General features: G+C 38.0%; 1 protein-coding gene across 1 annotated transcript in view; it reads left to right on the forward strand.

The window, feature by feature from the left end:
* Nucleotides 1-16,958, forward strand: part of TRIO (trio Rho guanine nucleotide exchange factor) — a 248,913-nt gene that overhangs the window by 171,681 nt on the left and 60,274 nt on the right. Inside the window, 3 exon segments of the mRNA XM_064661587.1 lie at nucleotides 283-425; nucleotides 1,048-1,147; nucleotides 9,261-9,504. Coding sequence (XP_064517657.1) covers nucleotides 283-425; nucleotides 1,048-1,147; nucleotides 9,261-9,504 — 487 coding nt within the window.

A 16,958-nucleotide genomic window follows, 5' to 3' on the forward strand; every position in this document is an offset into this window, starting at 1 on the left:
ACAGGGCTTCAGTCTTCAAGTTATAAAAGTGGATTCTGAATTTAAGTTAAAATTTTTTTTAAAAGAACAATATTCATAGTGTTCAGAAGTGTAAAGTAGTGTCGATGATTCAAAGTGAAGATAACTAGCTAGAATTTCCTTTTCTCTGTTCAGGTTTTCAAATATTATTCACAAAGTTATTCCTTATGCCTTCCTCTTTCTGTTTATTAGCTGACTATATGTGTGGATCTTCTCTGCTATAATAGTCCATTGTGAGGGTTTTGTTTCTTTTGCATATCAAAGGCATCTAGTATAGAGAATAAACAGGACTGGATCAAACACATCCGCGAAGTGATACAAGAAAGGACCATTCATCTGAAAGGAGCATTGAAAGAGCCGATCCACATCCCCAAAACCGCACCAACAACAAAACAGAAAGGAAGAAGGTAAGTAGTATTTCAAATAATCAGAGATCTCTACGTACACAACAGCACTCTTTCCTCTGTAGTGTTGAATTTCTAATGACTTTCAGTGAATTGGACAAAAGCAAGAGTAATTTTGTCCAGCTTTATCTTATCATTAATTTACAATTTCCTGCAATGCTGAATTTATTGAGATTTCTGCTCTGAAGAATCGCTGCCTTGTGTACATTCAACCATTACAGAAGGGATTTAGAACTGCAGTTCAGGATAGGTGTGTATTTTGGATTTTTGCAATTCTGTGTGTGTTATTCAGGTCCTTGGTTTCCTTTCATGAAGCTTGAAATATGTGACTGAGTGTCCTGCTTGCTAGCTTTGGCTAAGTGTTTGTGCAGGTTTCTTGCTATAGTTCTGACTGATTGGTTGTTGCCTTAATTCTACATGATGTAGACCTTCAGCAAATGAATCTGTTCTCTTATAGCCCTGAACAAAGTATTAAGTACTGAATATTTGATTCTTGCATCAGTTGGTTTATTTGGTGTCTGTTGCTGCTTTGTGTAGGACTGTCCCACTTCTTCAGAGTTGCAAGTAGGGAACTAACATGTTACAAACAGTACTACTATTGTAATGAAAACTGAATTATTTGCAGAGACGGCGAGGACCTGGACAGTCAGGGAGATGGTAGCAGCCAGCCTGATACTATTTCAATTGCCTCACGAACCTCACAGAACACACTAGACAGCGATAAGGTAAGTCGCCCAGATATTGCTCTATTCTGAGAGCAAATGATTAATCTCTTAGTGTGAGTTAACACCCGAGATTAGTTTTTTGTACCTTCAGATAGGAGGCATGGAAATATTCAATCTCTTAAAAATAGCAGTCTGCAATAGAGACAATACACTGATACCATGGAGAAGCAGGGGTGATAGTTTAAATCTAATAGGTCATGAAGAAATATGTTTGTTCCAAACTGAAATCATTTTCGTCCCCTCTGTTCTGCAGTTTGTTCAAAAATTTGACCCAATTTAAAAGGAAGTTTTATTTTCCATAAAATTTGATACTGATGCACAGAATTTTTCTTCATGTTAGTCTCAGCCTTTCTGAAAGCATGCCATCTGCTTTTTGCGTTAGCTTGAGGCTGGTGACTGCCATAGTTTCTGTTGTGAAGGAAAAATACTCCTCAGTGTTCATGGGTTAGAGATTAAGTGTTCACTTTCTGCATGAAAGCTGATAGAAATCACCCAAGAGTAACCTGCAGCCTTGTTGTATGATACTAGTGCTAGTGTTTCCTTTCCTCCATCTCTGCCTAAAGACTCTGGCTGGGTTATACTATGAGGATTCACAGCCAGAGTTTCTCCTGGGTGGAAGAAAGAGACGCACCAAAAGAATAAAAATTCTTCTGAAATGTGTATGTTACTTGTCATTAAAATAAGATTTCTGGCAAGTGAGAAGTGTTAGAACCCTGGAGGGAGGTAGAGAAGGATAATAGAAGTTTATCAAGCAGAAGGATGAATTAAAGCATTGAGGCTGCCTAGCAAATTACTTGTAAATGTGGTTAGGGATTTCTGGCTTACTGCCTTCTTGGGTAAAATTGTTCTGATAAGCCATTCAAACTATGCAGATAAATAACCAGTATTTTACAGGGTAGCTAAGTGAATAGGTTTTCAGAGTAATATTTTGACCATTCCCATTGTCACCTAAACTTAGTGAGTTTTCTATATTTTTTCATGTGACTCAAACTCTGTAGTTTGATTTTCCCATGTAAAGAAGCAGACGGAAGAAAGTCTGCTTGTATTTGTCAAAAATAGCCTGTTTTGACGTGCATTTGTACTGAAGTTGTTCTGTAGTTGTGATGATGGCTTCTTCTAAAGATATCTGTGAGAAAAATGGTTGGTTAGAGAAAAAAATCTTTTGATGACTTTTGTTTTGCTATTTTATTCTTTGCATTCTTACTTGCCTTTTTAGTGATTTACAAAAATTGTGCTTTGTATGCTAGCAAACAGTTTAGTTCATTTTTTTTCTATGTTCTTAAGAGTTTAGGTAATCTGTCACACTCAGAAGCAAGACATGCTCTCTCTGATTTCCCTGATTGTTGGCTGAGATGTCAAACTGTGTGCGTGCAGCCTGGCTGGATTGTGCTTCAATTCAAATGGAGGTGGTGCAATCCATCCCTGCCATGCAGAGCCATCACCCTTCTTCAGTTGTTTGTGATGTACTGTTTACTGGGGTGAATAGCATGGATTGTCTTCTGTTGCCCTTCATGGTAATATTTCGTATCATGTGAGAATTGCTAAGAAAGTTGGCCATGTAAAATGCCCTCAGGATTGTTTTCCAATCTGACATGAGGAGGAGTCTTACCAACAACCTGTTCAACAGGAGTAATAAGTTAAAAGAAGGAGAAATGGAAGGAAGGAGAGATGGAGAATGCTTTTCAATATTTTCCTGAAAAATTAAATTTTAAATGTGACTGTTTTTAAAGTATTTTGGAGTTCTCACATTGGCGTATAAAGTTTTTGTTAGACTTTTCTTTGACAAGAAAGACAAGTGGAAGATTCCCTGGAAATTACTTATGCCGTGTACTGTATGTCTAAAGAAGAAATTTATTAGTTGTGCACTTATAAAAGTGCGTGAGTTAGCAGGGTAGCTTTGTTTAATGTTTCTCTTATATGTTTTGGTTTGCTAAATACATTAAGAGGAGAAAATTTTTGATCTGTTTAAAAATACAAAATAAAAATTAGTAAGGAAGAGTAACAGGCAGAAGGCCAGAGGAATCTGTAGGGTATTTTAACACTGTTCCTGAGCCTGCAATAATCTTTCACTTTGTATGTTGAAAATTCCTGCAGTCCATTTGAGGTTTAAAAGCCACTGTTTTCTCAGCCTAGAAGGCTAGAAGTATGTATGAAAGTCTTACAGAGATGGAGTAAAACAGTTTTACGGATGTTAGGTGCTGTTGGTGTTGTTAGTCAGAGGAAAGCAGTGGAACACCTCGGTCGAATTTGGAGTATGTCCCATACTAAAATGGGAATCCAAATCAAGTAACATTAAGAATATCATGTAATTGAAAGTAGTATTAATCAAGCGGTAAAAATGTTTAACTCTGTATTATTTATTTTGCTTTTGCTGAACATTTTTCTGTTTATGTGTATCCACTCGAGATTAAGAAAAGACAACAAATATCAAATATGTCACAGTAATCAACAGCCAAGTAAAACCATTCTTTTATTTCCTCCAATTATATGTTCAGACAGTTAATTCCTTTAAAATAAATATTTTGGTTATAAGTGCTAAGTTATTATACAGGGAGAATATCAAGAGTGAAATCCTTTATCCAACAGTCAATACTGTTTCTCCTCAGAGATATACTTTGAAAGAACTAAAAATCCTTAGCCTTGGTAATAAGTGCCTGAATATTCTCCAGATAAGTTTCTTTCCTTGCATCCTGTTTTCTGACATAAGTGGAATTGCTGTTAACAACAGAGAATAACTTCATAATTAGCTTTTTTCTTTTCCACTCTTGCTTTTTAGGCTAGAATTGTAACTTCTGATTGTTGGCTCCACTGTTGCAGTACTGCTTTTCATTAATGACTGGGATGATGCAATAGACCATATGTTTATAAAGCTGACATCCTTCCTAGCTTCATGTCATCTGAAAACTGTACTGGAAGGTAGAATTAGAATTCAGAATAATCTTGGCAAATTAGTGGGAGAAATTAATTGGCAAAATACCACAATTTAATAGGAACATGTTTGAGCTAATGCGAATAGGTGGAAATAGTTAAATACTAATAAAAACAGTGAGAGTCCAGAATGGTTTTTGAGAGGATGATTGAGAAGCTATAGAGGCTCACAAGATGTTTATTGTTTTAACAGTGTGATATTATTGGGGGGGGCAAGGGAAGCAGCAATATATTGGCTTGTAGAAATAGGATGCTGAGCTGCAGGACAGGAGTCCTCATTCTTTACTCAGCACTTGTAAGGCTTCTGTTAGAGGCTACATCTGGTTTTGAGTTCAGATTTTTAGGAAATCAGTGGTCCATTTGAAGTGTTCTAGGGGTAAGAAGAAAAACATTAATTAGACGTCCACCAAACATAACTTACAAAGCAAGATAAAGAGTTAGGACTAATAAGTCTAAAGAAAAAAAAGGCAGGAAAAACTTTAGGTCTTTAAGTGTGTAAAACCACGCAGTGTTACAGGACAGTCTTTTACCTGTATTTTCAGTGAATGGGATGAAATCAAAGGACTTACTTTTAAAAAGATAACAAAAATATTTTTTATGTGTATGCAGATATGAAATCCTAGAGCAGAGTACTTGTGAAGCCTTGGAAATCTCCATGACTGGAGTGCTTTGAGGATAGTTTGGATAAATGTTAGTGATTCACACAGCTGTAGTTGATCATGTTCTAAAAAAAGAAAGTGAATTAGGTAACTTAAGGTCCCTTTCCAGCCTGTTTTTATTATCATGGGATGTATCTTCATATTGCAAGACGTGTTAAATACATCCATAGCACTGACCCATCTTGACGTATTAGAAGGTATAATGGAGTCCTGAATGAAATACAAAATTTTTGAGAGAGACATTTCTACTCCATCAAAGCGTCTCAGTTTTCTGCAGGAGTGCTCTTACTGTACCCTAGTCAGTAAAACTTTGCTTTTCACCTTTCATAGTATTTCTTTAGTGCATGTTCTGTAGCTGAGTAGCCAACATTTTAGGTGGCTAACAAGTAAAAGAGATTCTTGCCCCATTCATTCGGTCTTTCAATAGTTCCTAGCCTCAGAGCTTCATCTGATTTTTAACGTGGTCTTTTGAACTTGATCCAGTGCACAGGAAATTAAATGGGGAGGCTGAAGGAAACAATATAGGTCTGGTAGGGTTTTTTCATGCTTGTATTCAGTGATTTGGTAGAAATGTGAAATAAACCAAACTAGCATTTTGGTAGCTGAGAAGTTGAGAGGCTTTTAGAAGAACTGTCATAGCTTGTTATCCTAAATAGTAGGAATCATGCTAGCTGCTGTGGGTGGTCAGTGCAGCAATATTTTATTTTTAACAAATTGTCTTTTGTGCCCAGCTGGTAACACTTTGTACTACTGTCAATGTGAAGTTGTATTTCATTTTCGTGCTTCTTTAAGCTTGTGTGTAGTTCTTTGGAAACAGAAAAAGGACTGAAGCAGCAGGAGACAACCAAGTATTTCATTCTGCCAGCTGAGTCTGCAGAAGAGAAAAGGCTCCCATCAGTAGAAAAAATATTAGTAAAAAAGCAGACATGGCTCTGAGTATACACCTCTTTTCAGAGTCAGAAACCAAATCTGGGCAGCTACCTGGTCAAAGCAAAATGCTCTTTATTTGAGACAGAAGTTTTGCTCCGTCCCATTTCTTTTCTCCCACAATGCACTTATTTCCATTTTAAAAGGGGATTAAAGATTTTCACGCTTGAAATAATTTAGAAATCTTGTTAGCTTCTCTTTGCTTTCCCTTCTCCTTAATGTAAAATTACCATGGTATATTAAATTTAATTTGCAGTCCTAAGAGGAGGTTAAATGGCCTGATGTAAAGGCTCTTTTGTCTGGTCAGGAGTGATCTTCACAGATAGTGGTAGCAGATGAACTCTTAATGTGGTATCCCTGACTTTAGCAAACCTATACTAAGAATGTACTCAGTCAGTTGAGTGTGTGTGCGTGTTTGTATCATTTGGGATTTTTTTTCTCTCTGCAATCGACAGTGATTAAAAGGCCCCAGAGGTGAACATAAGTGGTTAAGGTTAATTTCAGCAACAGCAAGACATTATGTCCTGTGATAAGCTGTTTCATTAAACCTTGCACCTTTTTTAATCTGCATTTCTGTTTCTGTCTGGCTTTTATTTTCTCGTCTTGTGTCTGTCTCTTCAGTTTCCATGTTTCAGACATAGCATCATTTATTTTTATCATGCATGATTAATTCAGTTTACATAAAGGGTTTCTTGAGAAGGATGGATAAAGTATATAAAGCCTTTGTTCAGCCTAAATTTGGATTTAGTTGGTTTGTAACTCTTTTCCCTTCAGTGCAAGTCAGTCTCCCATTTCTACTGTGCCTCTTGTTCTTCCCTCCAGCTAGCCTAGAGAGCCTTGCCAAAGCTGTCCAACAACAGCTGTTGAGCAACGTGCTTAATCACAGACACTCCTTGCTGTCCAACTGCATTTAATCAGTGAGAAAGATGAAATTGCTTTCAGAAAGTGTGTTATGGAGAGAAAACGAGCAATGAAACAAAGAGGAAAGCAGTTTCCTTACCTCTACTGCAGCAGAGAGAAAGAACAGTTGTTAACCCAAAGGAAGGGAAAATCGGTAAATGCTGTTTTGGTCAGCTCTCCAAAATGATGTCTATGTATGCTGGGTAGAGAAGTTATTGTTTTTGGTGTGTAAGGCAGTAGTGGACACATCCTGCACTAAGTTGAATCTGGCAGCTACCATGTTTGAGCATGGTGTGGACCTAACTACTGCATGCAAGAAGTGTGTTGCACACTGTACTGAAGTGTGATTGAATATTGAATTTCAGTGGAATACCAACTAGCTAGGATATCTGATTCCCACACAGTCTGAAAAACTAAGAAATTTTTGTACTTTAGTAGTTTCTGATATGGCAGAAATTACAGCCTTTGTTTGCTTTTTTCTTTAGCTTAACATTATATAAAATACTCAGAGAACATAAAGTCTGAGATCTTTTTTGTTGTTTTATTAGGGGAGGGAGAAGGAATACATCTATATTACCAAAACATGTGGCCATTACATCAGTCACAAAATATATTTCCTATTTGTAGGAAGAGAAGACTGGGAAAGCAAACAGAACCAAAGATATGTTCTTGTAGGTATTTAGGACAAAATACAAGGACTAGATGCAGTTTCTGGAGAGTATCAGCTTGTTACTGTCTTGGTGCTTGCACTGGTTGGGATAAGGACCTCCTGAGAAAAATTTGGTCTGCACTGGACACCTTGTGAAGTCATACTTCATCAACTTTTTTGTTAGTCCCCATCAGGCATACAGATGGTTTCAATTGTTTCTGAGTTTGTCTGAAGAAGGCTGTAACATATAAATCAATACCAGAAAACCAGGGAAAGCTCTTTATTTTTCCCCTTTGACAATAGTTTTGCATGGACTAAAATCTGAGACAGTGGAGTGTAAGGGAACAGGAAACATTTTAATGAGAGAGGAGTTAGCATGTTTTGAAGATGTAACCCCCTCATAATCTGGGTATTGGGTCTGTCCGGAGAGACAAAGTAGAAGCAATGTGATTAATTTTTAGCCTGGATATAAATAGGTACAACCTGATTTATCTTCCTTAAACACTAGATGTATGAGGGTTTTCTGCCCTTCTTGGCCCCAGCATTCCCCCAAGAAAACTTTTCCCTCTTTGTAAGCACACACAAGCAAGGATAGCTGGTTAGATTAGCAGGCAGATACCATGGGAAAACTCTGGAGTTACTGCAGCCTGTCTGCTAGGAGTTATGTCCTGTCATTTGTTGCAGACTTGAGGTAGAGAAGGTTGGAATTATCCTTTGATTCTTACTGGGATTTTGCTGGTTTTGTCATTCTTGCTTGATAACAAATAGCGTTATCCTAGAAAAGTTCCTATCCAGTGTTTCTGTCCCAGGCTTGTAATGAAAACTAATAAATAAGAAACAATGCAGTTTCTTATCTCCTTTTTCTAAAGCTCTTGAGATGTAGCTGGCAGCCCTGCAAGAGCCTAAACATAACAGTTAAAACCAGCATGGCAGGAACTGTGCAGAATGTTGGTGTAGCACATGCTTCTATACTTGCTGCAGTTGGAACTCTCGCAGGGTATTTTGTCCTCCTTTGTCAGCATAGAGCATTGCAGGATTACCTCTCGTAATGAGTTGAACGAGTTTGCTGGCTTGGTTCAAAATTACTGAATTCACAGAAGTTGAATACCATCTGAGATCTGGTATGAGTATTGCACTGAAGCAGTCTGAGCAATAGAAATATTTACATATAAATAGCTGAAGTAGCCTGGAATGCCATTGCTGTATGGAAGGAGAAGGGATTCCAGGACTGCTTGCTTAAGTTGGATGGGTGCTTTGGCACTGAGCAATCTTGGGAACTTTGGAAAGTTTTGATAATAATTTTCATTTCACATCAAAGCAGACGAAACAATCAAAGAGAGGAAACTTAAGCTTAGGCAAAGTTATTCTAATGAAGTGTTTAGAAGAAGGGGAGGAAAACCCTGAGCTTGCATGCTTTTAATTCAAGCTTGTGCAGTTTTATTTGGAGAATCAACAAAAATGTGAAAGTTGTAAGCCCATGTGAATTTTCTACCAAATAGTTAAGTATTTGGGAATCTTATGTGAAGAACTTTATGCTGATTTTTATAATTGTGTATGGCGTATTCTGAATGATTTTGTGCCCTGTATGTGTAACCCTTGAGTAGGGTGGGAATAAGGCAGTAGGTTCATTCGAAAAAAGTCCCTCTTTCTGTCTTCGATTTACAAGATAACTATGAGTGACTGTATTAAGTAATGTCCGACCTTTTTGTTGCAAATTATGACACATAAAATATATTCTGAAGTGCCTTCTACTTCAGCTCATGGGATAAGGAGCAGTCTAGCAAGAAAAACCGCTTAAATCCTCCGCCCAGCACTGTCACAACCAGTGTGCTTTGAACAATAGGCAGAGACAAGCAGAGTTAGAAATCTGTTCTAAAACGCCAGAACTGCCTGATTTTGAAATGATCTCTTCTTGATGTGGAAAGTCCCAGAAGCCTGCTGTCTCATCCAAAATACAAATCCTGCCAGGAGTCCTAAATAGGTAACGGTGCGTGACGGATGGTTTGATAACGAGCATTCATCTGGCTTCTCCTTGTTTTTCCCCTCACAGTTGTCTGGTGGGTGCGAGCTGACAGTGGTAATCCATGACTTCACCGCCTGCAATAGTAATGAGCTGACAATCCGCCGTGGGCAGACAGTGGAGGTCCTGGAGAGGCCCCATGACAAGCCTGACTGGTGTCTGGTCCGAACCACAGATCGGTCCCCAGCTGCGGAAGGCCTGGTCCCCTGTGGGTCCCTCTGCATCGCTCACTCTCGCAGTAGTATGGAGATGGAGGGGATTTTTAACCACAAAGGTAAGAAATTATGGAAACAAAATCTAGTCATCAGCAGCGTGAGTTTTGGGAAATGGGGAGAAAAACTTTGGTGTTTTTGCACTGTCTTGGTTTCAGCTACCATGCTGTCTATTCCAAGAATAAAGCAGTTGGCAGTTCTCAGTCTTAGGTGAAAATGTGGCTTAAGATAGGGAAGAGATTTAAACAAATTATATCTTGGTGAAGAGTTATATATCAGATAGAGCTGCAATGATAGGAAAATCTATTCCTGACACATGCTGAAAGAAGGGAGAGAAGGAAATCTCCAGCATGGTTATCAGTGGTTCCTGAGAAACCCTGCAGTAAGAAGTCATGACAAGATCAGGTTCAGCAATGGAAAAAGTAAATAGATTCATCCATATGGCCTGCCACAGGTATTTTACTTAACTGAGTTTTTCAGAGTAGCAGTGGCATGCTCATCCCTTTTTCTCAGAGGAGCTCTGAAATATTACTTTGGTTCTTTTCAGATGCCTGAAAGAATATTCTTCTGAAGGGTGCAAGAAAAATCTTACGATTCTTTTGAAAGTTTTTAAGGATCTAGTGTGCTGTAGTCCTTTGGGTCTCTAAACTCCCCAGGCTCACAGAGTAGATTGTCACTAGAGAAAATACTTGCTTGCTTCATTTACAACTACTTAAGTTTGCAGGCTGTGAACAGAAAGAAATGTGAATTAAAAAAAAAAAAACACACATCAGAAGATGGTTCACTAGAAGGCATTTCATCACATGCTGCTTCAAAAAGTTTGCTACTGCAAGTAACAAAATTAGCAGACAAGTAGTGCTGGGGAAAATTTGTTTTCCAGCACACAAAATTCAGATTTTGGAGAAATTTTCATAGATATAATCACATTTTTTTTGATTATTTGGTCCATTCCAGCCATTAAAATTTTTCCCAGTATTTTTTCAGACACTGTATAAATATTCTTGACTAAAACAGGAACAAGTCTGTGTTTCTTACATTAGGGGCATGCACAGCAGGAACTTCCTGAATGCAGGGTGATTGAGGGGGAGGGGGAGCTTGAAGGATTGAGCTGTATAGTTGTAATACTTCCTCGTCCTCTTGTGTCCTGTAACAATTTGGATAAGGAAAGCTTGCAGATGTTCTCATGATAAAATTGGAAAATGTAGTTAGGTATCACTAAAACTTTTCTTCCTTTGACTAGGAGGTGAAATCATGGAAATGTCAACATAATTTTTTTTTAACTACACTCACAGAATTGATAAATCCAATGTCCTTTGGAGCTAAGGGACTTCACCTTTGAATGCAGAGAATTTCATTAGGAGAGGCAGATTGCACTGGACAATACATATATTATATGAAGTACACTGAGCCTGTCAGACTCCTGAGAGACAGACAGACCTGGTTTTGTGTTTGAGATGTTACTTTTATAACCAAACCAGTGCACATAACCTGTACTGCTTTTTTTTCTTTAGCATTTGTTTGGGGAGAATGGGGCAGAGCATTTTGAAGATACTTTACTTGGTTTAACATGGTACTTTGAAATAAAGAGCATTAATTAATTATATTAATCACGGAGAGTGAAGAAGAAGAGAAAGCTGTTGCTAGAACGAGCATGATTTGCAGGGTTGAATGCAGCCTCAGAAGTGCCTTCTGTCACTGCCACAGGCTTCCTGCGGGATATTATGGTATGCCTTCTAAACCCCAGCTGATAAGAAGCAGCTGCTGATTGTTTATTCTCACATTAGTGGGTGTCAGGCTTTAAGAGATGGATGTTTAATTTGTAAAGTTTCCCGTGTGTGACTTCAGTCAGTGTGAACTGTCTTGAACATGCAAACTATTATAATGTTAAATAATCGGGGGGGGAGGAGATACTTGAAACCACTGGATATGGTTCACTTTGGTCTCTACCTCAACTTTCTATTGCTTGAAAGAGTTTGATAATCTTCATTTTCCAGAGGGATTACAAAAATTAAGCAAAACCAGTGGAGTGCTTTGATTTTATTTTTCCCCCTATAGTGAAAAGTACCTCAGACAATCCCACAAACCAATTATTCATCTCAAGTACTGCATTTGATTAAAGGTCTTTAAATAAAGCATTGGGGAATATGCTAATCAGAAGAATAGAAAAAACAATTAGATGAACTTCTCAGAATTGTTCATTGTGGGCATTGATAGAGGTAGGAATTTCTAAAAAAACAAAACAAAACAAATCCTGTAACAAAGGACAAGTGAATGACTTATTTAAGGCAGTCCATGTTCTTGGGTGGATAACTTCTAATGTATGTCCTAGATTTCTAGTACTTGATTCTGTAGCTTCAGTCTTTTTAATACAGATTTTTTTTCCTTTTTTGACCATAATTCAGTAAGACTTTCAGAGTTTTTGAGAGATTGGACAAATTGGGATATTGCCCCCTGGAATTTTTAGGTCTGAAAATACACATCATATGTGAGACTCACAGTGTGAGCATGAAGTCGGAGTAATTTTGTACAGTTCATGGGCAAAGCCACATGCAGTAGACACGAGTCTGGAATATTTGCATGTCTAACATCACAAGCTGTTGTTGAGAGGCTGAGGGAAAGAGGTTTTATGTATTATTGCAAGGGAAAGAAGGTGATCACAGTTCAGAAGTGGTGGGGTTAGCTACTTGGATGTTGTGTGCTTAGCCTATACAGATGTCTTGTTGAATAGAAGAGTTTTGTGCTCCTTTCAATATCTATGGACGCTACAATTTTGATCTTTTCAACAGTGTTTATTAGTACTGTTTGCCAGTGAAACAAGTTGGAAAGTCACAGCATATCAGAGTTGAAGGGAGCTTCACAGTTTTGAAATGGCAAACCTTTTGTAGTTGACAGCTGGTTCTTAAGTTGTGTCAAACCACATTCCATCACTGAGTACAGAAATGTTGGGTGGTACTTAATGCCTTAAATAATCTGAAATTATTATCCAAAGTAGGGGAACATGCAAGTTTATTAAAGCAGAAAGTATGTTCAGTGAAGCCTAGTTCTAACAGCTGATCTTAGTCATTCCTTGTCTGTCCACATATTGTCTGTCAACAATGAAAGATAATGTTGTTTTATTCTCATGTTAAAAGACAGCCCCAAAAATTACCCTCATCATTTGCCTACAAGTGTAGGTGATACTTCCGCTCTAAGAATGTATATTATCTTAAGCATTTAATCAGTATCAATAGGTAAAAAAAATATGCATTTACATTATCTTAAATTTCTAAGATTTTATAGTAGTTAGGGTATCGCTTTGTTAAGAGTATGAGGAAAGCATCGCACAGAAAAGATGTTCCCTAGGTAGATAGTAATTTAGGGGAGGACTTGATTGCAGGTTCCTGACCTCTTGCTTGCTCTGCTGGATATCAAATCTATTTTTTTAAGTTATTTAGGTCATTTAATCAAGTTGTACAGTTTACAGATGAATACATTTTAAAAAAATCTAGATCCCTTTTATAATGGGGGGAAAAGAGAAACAAGTGGGTAGTGAAGAGGCTTAGTAACAGTTGGTGCACTCTACAAAAAATAAATCACTAGCTCTAGAAGAACATGTTTTTCACAAGTCATACATAAAGCAATGGGGTTTTTTGCAATGATTTCCCACATGTTTCTGGGTGTGGGGAAGAAAGAATTTTCCTGTTATTTTATTTGGTGCTTCTCTTTTTTAACATGCGTTTCTTCTCATCCTGTGGTACATTCATTTTTATATGTGCAGTTCTCTTTTGTTCTCAGGGCATTTATACTGCTGCTGGACTTTGAGTAAAGGCCATGGGACAGGATATAGTGTAATGAAATTGAACATGTAAGCTCAGAAAAATTTGCAGCTATTTAAAATTGTGCATATCTTGCCTGTTTAGATCACAAGTTCACTGTCTTTTCCAAATTCATGGGTACTTCTGAAGAATTCCTGATAGTCCATCGTATCCCTTCTGTAGGTGCTACTGTTCAGAGAACTATAAAGGCTACAATAAGCCTCTGCTCATGAGGCCACATTTATATGTCTTCTTTAAGTTACGGGATTTTTGGGGGGACCATGTCTAACTGTCAATTCATCTGTTTGTTCCAAAACTTGGCCACAGAGTTCTTTTATTTACCTGGAGGTACAATGTCTGCCTGTTTTATACAGTCGTATGATCCAGGGATCTGTGTAGGTTTGTTCAAATCTGAGAGGTCGGTGATGCCTTAGTAACATAGTGCCAAACCACACACATCTCACATACTGAATACTGGCTTTTGATTATACTCTCAGGATGCTGTCCTGACTGGTACCATAAACAGAAAAATGTTGTTTCAGCAATCTTTTTTCTCCAACTGTAGTCTCTCTCAAAGAATATACCACAATAAGGAAGATCAAATGGCTTTCCAAGACAAAGATTGGCAAATTTGGTCAAATTAGCTGTGTAGTAAGCCATTGTCTGCATCTGCAAGATGGGAAAGAATGATGTAGGGCAGGCGTCAGAGCTCTTCTTGAATTGGTATAGGTACCTTCTGTTCAGGAATTAGGGAAAAGAAATACTGCATGGGTGACCTAGATATGTTTCCCCAGAAAAGAGAGATATTTTATAGCTGAGGCCACAGAATGGGTTAAGATAGTCTTGAATTCATTACGTTAAGTAAGCTTGCACTTGCACAACTGACGACCTTCTATTCAGAATATTAATTTTCAATGAAAGGGGAAGGGGAGAGAGTAAAGGTAAAATGTCTCATGTGTGATCAAGAGCTTTGAAAGTTATGGTTGAGAAATGGACTGTTTCATGCTGAGTCCAAATACTGTTTCATATAGGAAGAGGAAGCTGTGGATAGCAGCAGCAGAACTTAGATTGAGTAAAATTGGGATCCAGTTTGGATAATGGAAGGACTCCCTGTTTGTAGTGGAAGAAAAGAAGGGTGACTTGGGCAGCAATTGTTTGCTTACAAGCAGAGGGAGGCTGTAGAAGGGGAGGATTTGCTGTTTTGAAACTGCAAGCAAGCGAAGCATGGGCCATGTGTAAGGAAAAAGGATCCCCACCCGTGGCTCAGAGCCAAAACACTGCCTGTGAGACTGCCTGACAGCGTTTGCAGCTGCAGGAAATGAGTTACAGCCCAGGCCAGAGGGGAAAGTAACTCCTAACAATGAGCTGGTGGGGACGTGCTCTGCCGTGGGGCCAGGTGGCAAAAGGGTGGGGGCTGTAGTTTCCAAGGCACCATACCAAAAGGGATCTGCTGCTGCTACACAGCCAGATACGATCGCATGTAGAAAGTGATATAGAGGAATATGTTGAAGTTGTAGAAGACAGCAAACATTAATCTAAAAAGTCTGTTTCTTGACAAATCAATTACCTCCTCAAAACTTTCCAAATAACAGGTTGCCCATCCAGATATAGCCAGCTATAATAGAAAGCCTTATGAGTTGCTCACAGGAGGAAAAGCCTAGCAGTCAGTTGGATTTGACTCTCCACTTGTTTAAATTAGCAAAAAAATTGTAAAAGCTGTGCTGCAGTGTCAGTTCAAGTTATTTATCAGGCAGACATTTGCTTGAACAGAGGTACCTGTATTTTAATAGCTAAAGTTCAGCTTCACAGTTTTCAGTTGTTCTGAAAGCCTAATAAATCATAAGTTTTAATTTAGTCACAAACATTTTGTGCAAAAGCACTAGGAGTCTACTAGTGGCAAAGATAGTTTGAATTTAGGTTGTGTGTGTGTGGTTTTTCAAATATGTTCTCATGCTTTAGTCCAGGTAAATAAAATAGCTGCAGTATAAAGTAAAACAAGAATTCTCTATCCTGACTTTCCTACCTTGTGGTTTTAGTTGAGTTTGCAGTTAAAAACATCATTTGAGCATAAGTAAATGCACATAAAATGGCAGCAACTGACTGTAGTTCATCAGATCATGATCTTTGCTTTGAGCTTTGTAGCCAAACTATGTCAGATGGTCAGAGTTAGACTAATATAGTCAAATTCTAATTCAGCCTTGATAAATAATAAAGTCTGTATAAATTATTTTCTAAATGTTGTGCAGTCTTAAATTAGACAAGGAGGTTCAGTGAATATCACAACTTGAATTTCCAGAAGCATTTTCTCTAAACCAAGTTTACATGTCCTCTGAAACATCATAGGATTGATTTCTGCATAAACCTGCCTCTAACTCCTGCATTGTTCTTTTATCATAAAGCAGCCCAGGAAGACCAGTCAGATCTATCAGTATTTCCCATGCTTACTCTATTTGTGAGCAGAAGTATGTGGTTAATTTGTCTCTGGAGTTTTTGTAGATAGCTAATGAAAGCGTTTTACCCAGCTTGAGAGCTCAGTATTACAGCTGAGAAAAAGAAGACATTTTTGTAATACTGGCTTGAATATACTTTTGGTCCCAGACAGCTGCCAAACGTATTTCTCTTATATATGGTAGTTGGAAAGGAAATCAGTGTGTGAAAAGTATCTGCTTCAGAACAGATGTATTTGCACAGCTGATCTTTGGGAGGTAGAGTGTGGATATAAACCAGCAATTCTGATGGCTTTAGGTTTCCCAGAAGAGTTGTTACTTTGCTTGCAATTTGACAGCAGTTTCTTTTTCTAACCAAGGTTAGAACAGAATACAAACTCAAATTGTATCCTGCTAAAATGGGTTCTTCACCCAGAGGGTGGTTGGGTGCTGGACTGACTTCCTCCGATTCCGTTTTTGTGGGGAGGCTGCTGAATGTGTTCCGTTGACTTCATTTCACTTTTCCTGCAATCAAATAGTAAAATATTATCTCTGTCATGCATGCTAAACTGGAAGTGTTGCATCACTTTTAACGTAGCGCTATTTGAACCTTTTTTGCAGATGCCATTGACATCTCTTGAGTTGTTGGCATTACTGTGCAATATTTTGCTTCTATTTTGAGTGCATGTTCACTGACATAGATGTAATTACAATTTGGGACATGCTTGTGTTGTCTCCTAGCTTTGAGTTGAGTACAAACAGAAAGACTTTTTACTCTATATGGAACAACTATTGAACCTAAATTCATTATTCTCTAACATGGAAATTAAGCAAAAAAGCAGCAGAATTCTTAGAGCAAACTATGTAAAAGAGGCTGTTATGATAAGTTAATAGAAACATGTAATGATCCCAGGAAAACATACTGATAATGCTTTTCAGAAATTTTCACTCTGCATTTTCTAGGATGGATGTATAATGGTTAACCCCTACAGCAATAGAAGACATTTGCATAACTGACATTCAAGCATAATATCTCAGGTAGACTTGTTATCAAATTGTCCTTGATGACCAGAATCCTGTAGTAAGTTTTCCCTGTGGTTGTAAACCAGCTGTGGTCAACCTACTGTTCATTTACAGTGCAGCAGAAATAGCCCGTCTTATAAGAACAGGTTGAAAGTATGTCAGGTTTTCAAGAGCAGACTGGACAAAGACCCAAGTAATCTAGTCTGATCTCATAACTTTTGAGCAGAAGGTTGGACTATGTGGATTTTTGCGGCCACTTGGAACTTGAGTTAT

This window comes from Pseudopipra pipra, chromosome 1 (genome assembly GCF_036250125.1).
Source record: "Pseudopipra pipra isolate bDixPip1 chromosome 1, bDixPip1.hap1, whole genome shotgun sequence".
Classification (NCBI taxonomy): Eukaryota; Metazoa; Chordata; class Aves; order Passeriformes; family Pipridae; genus Pseudopipra; species Pseudopipra pipra.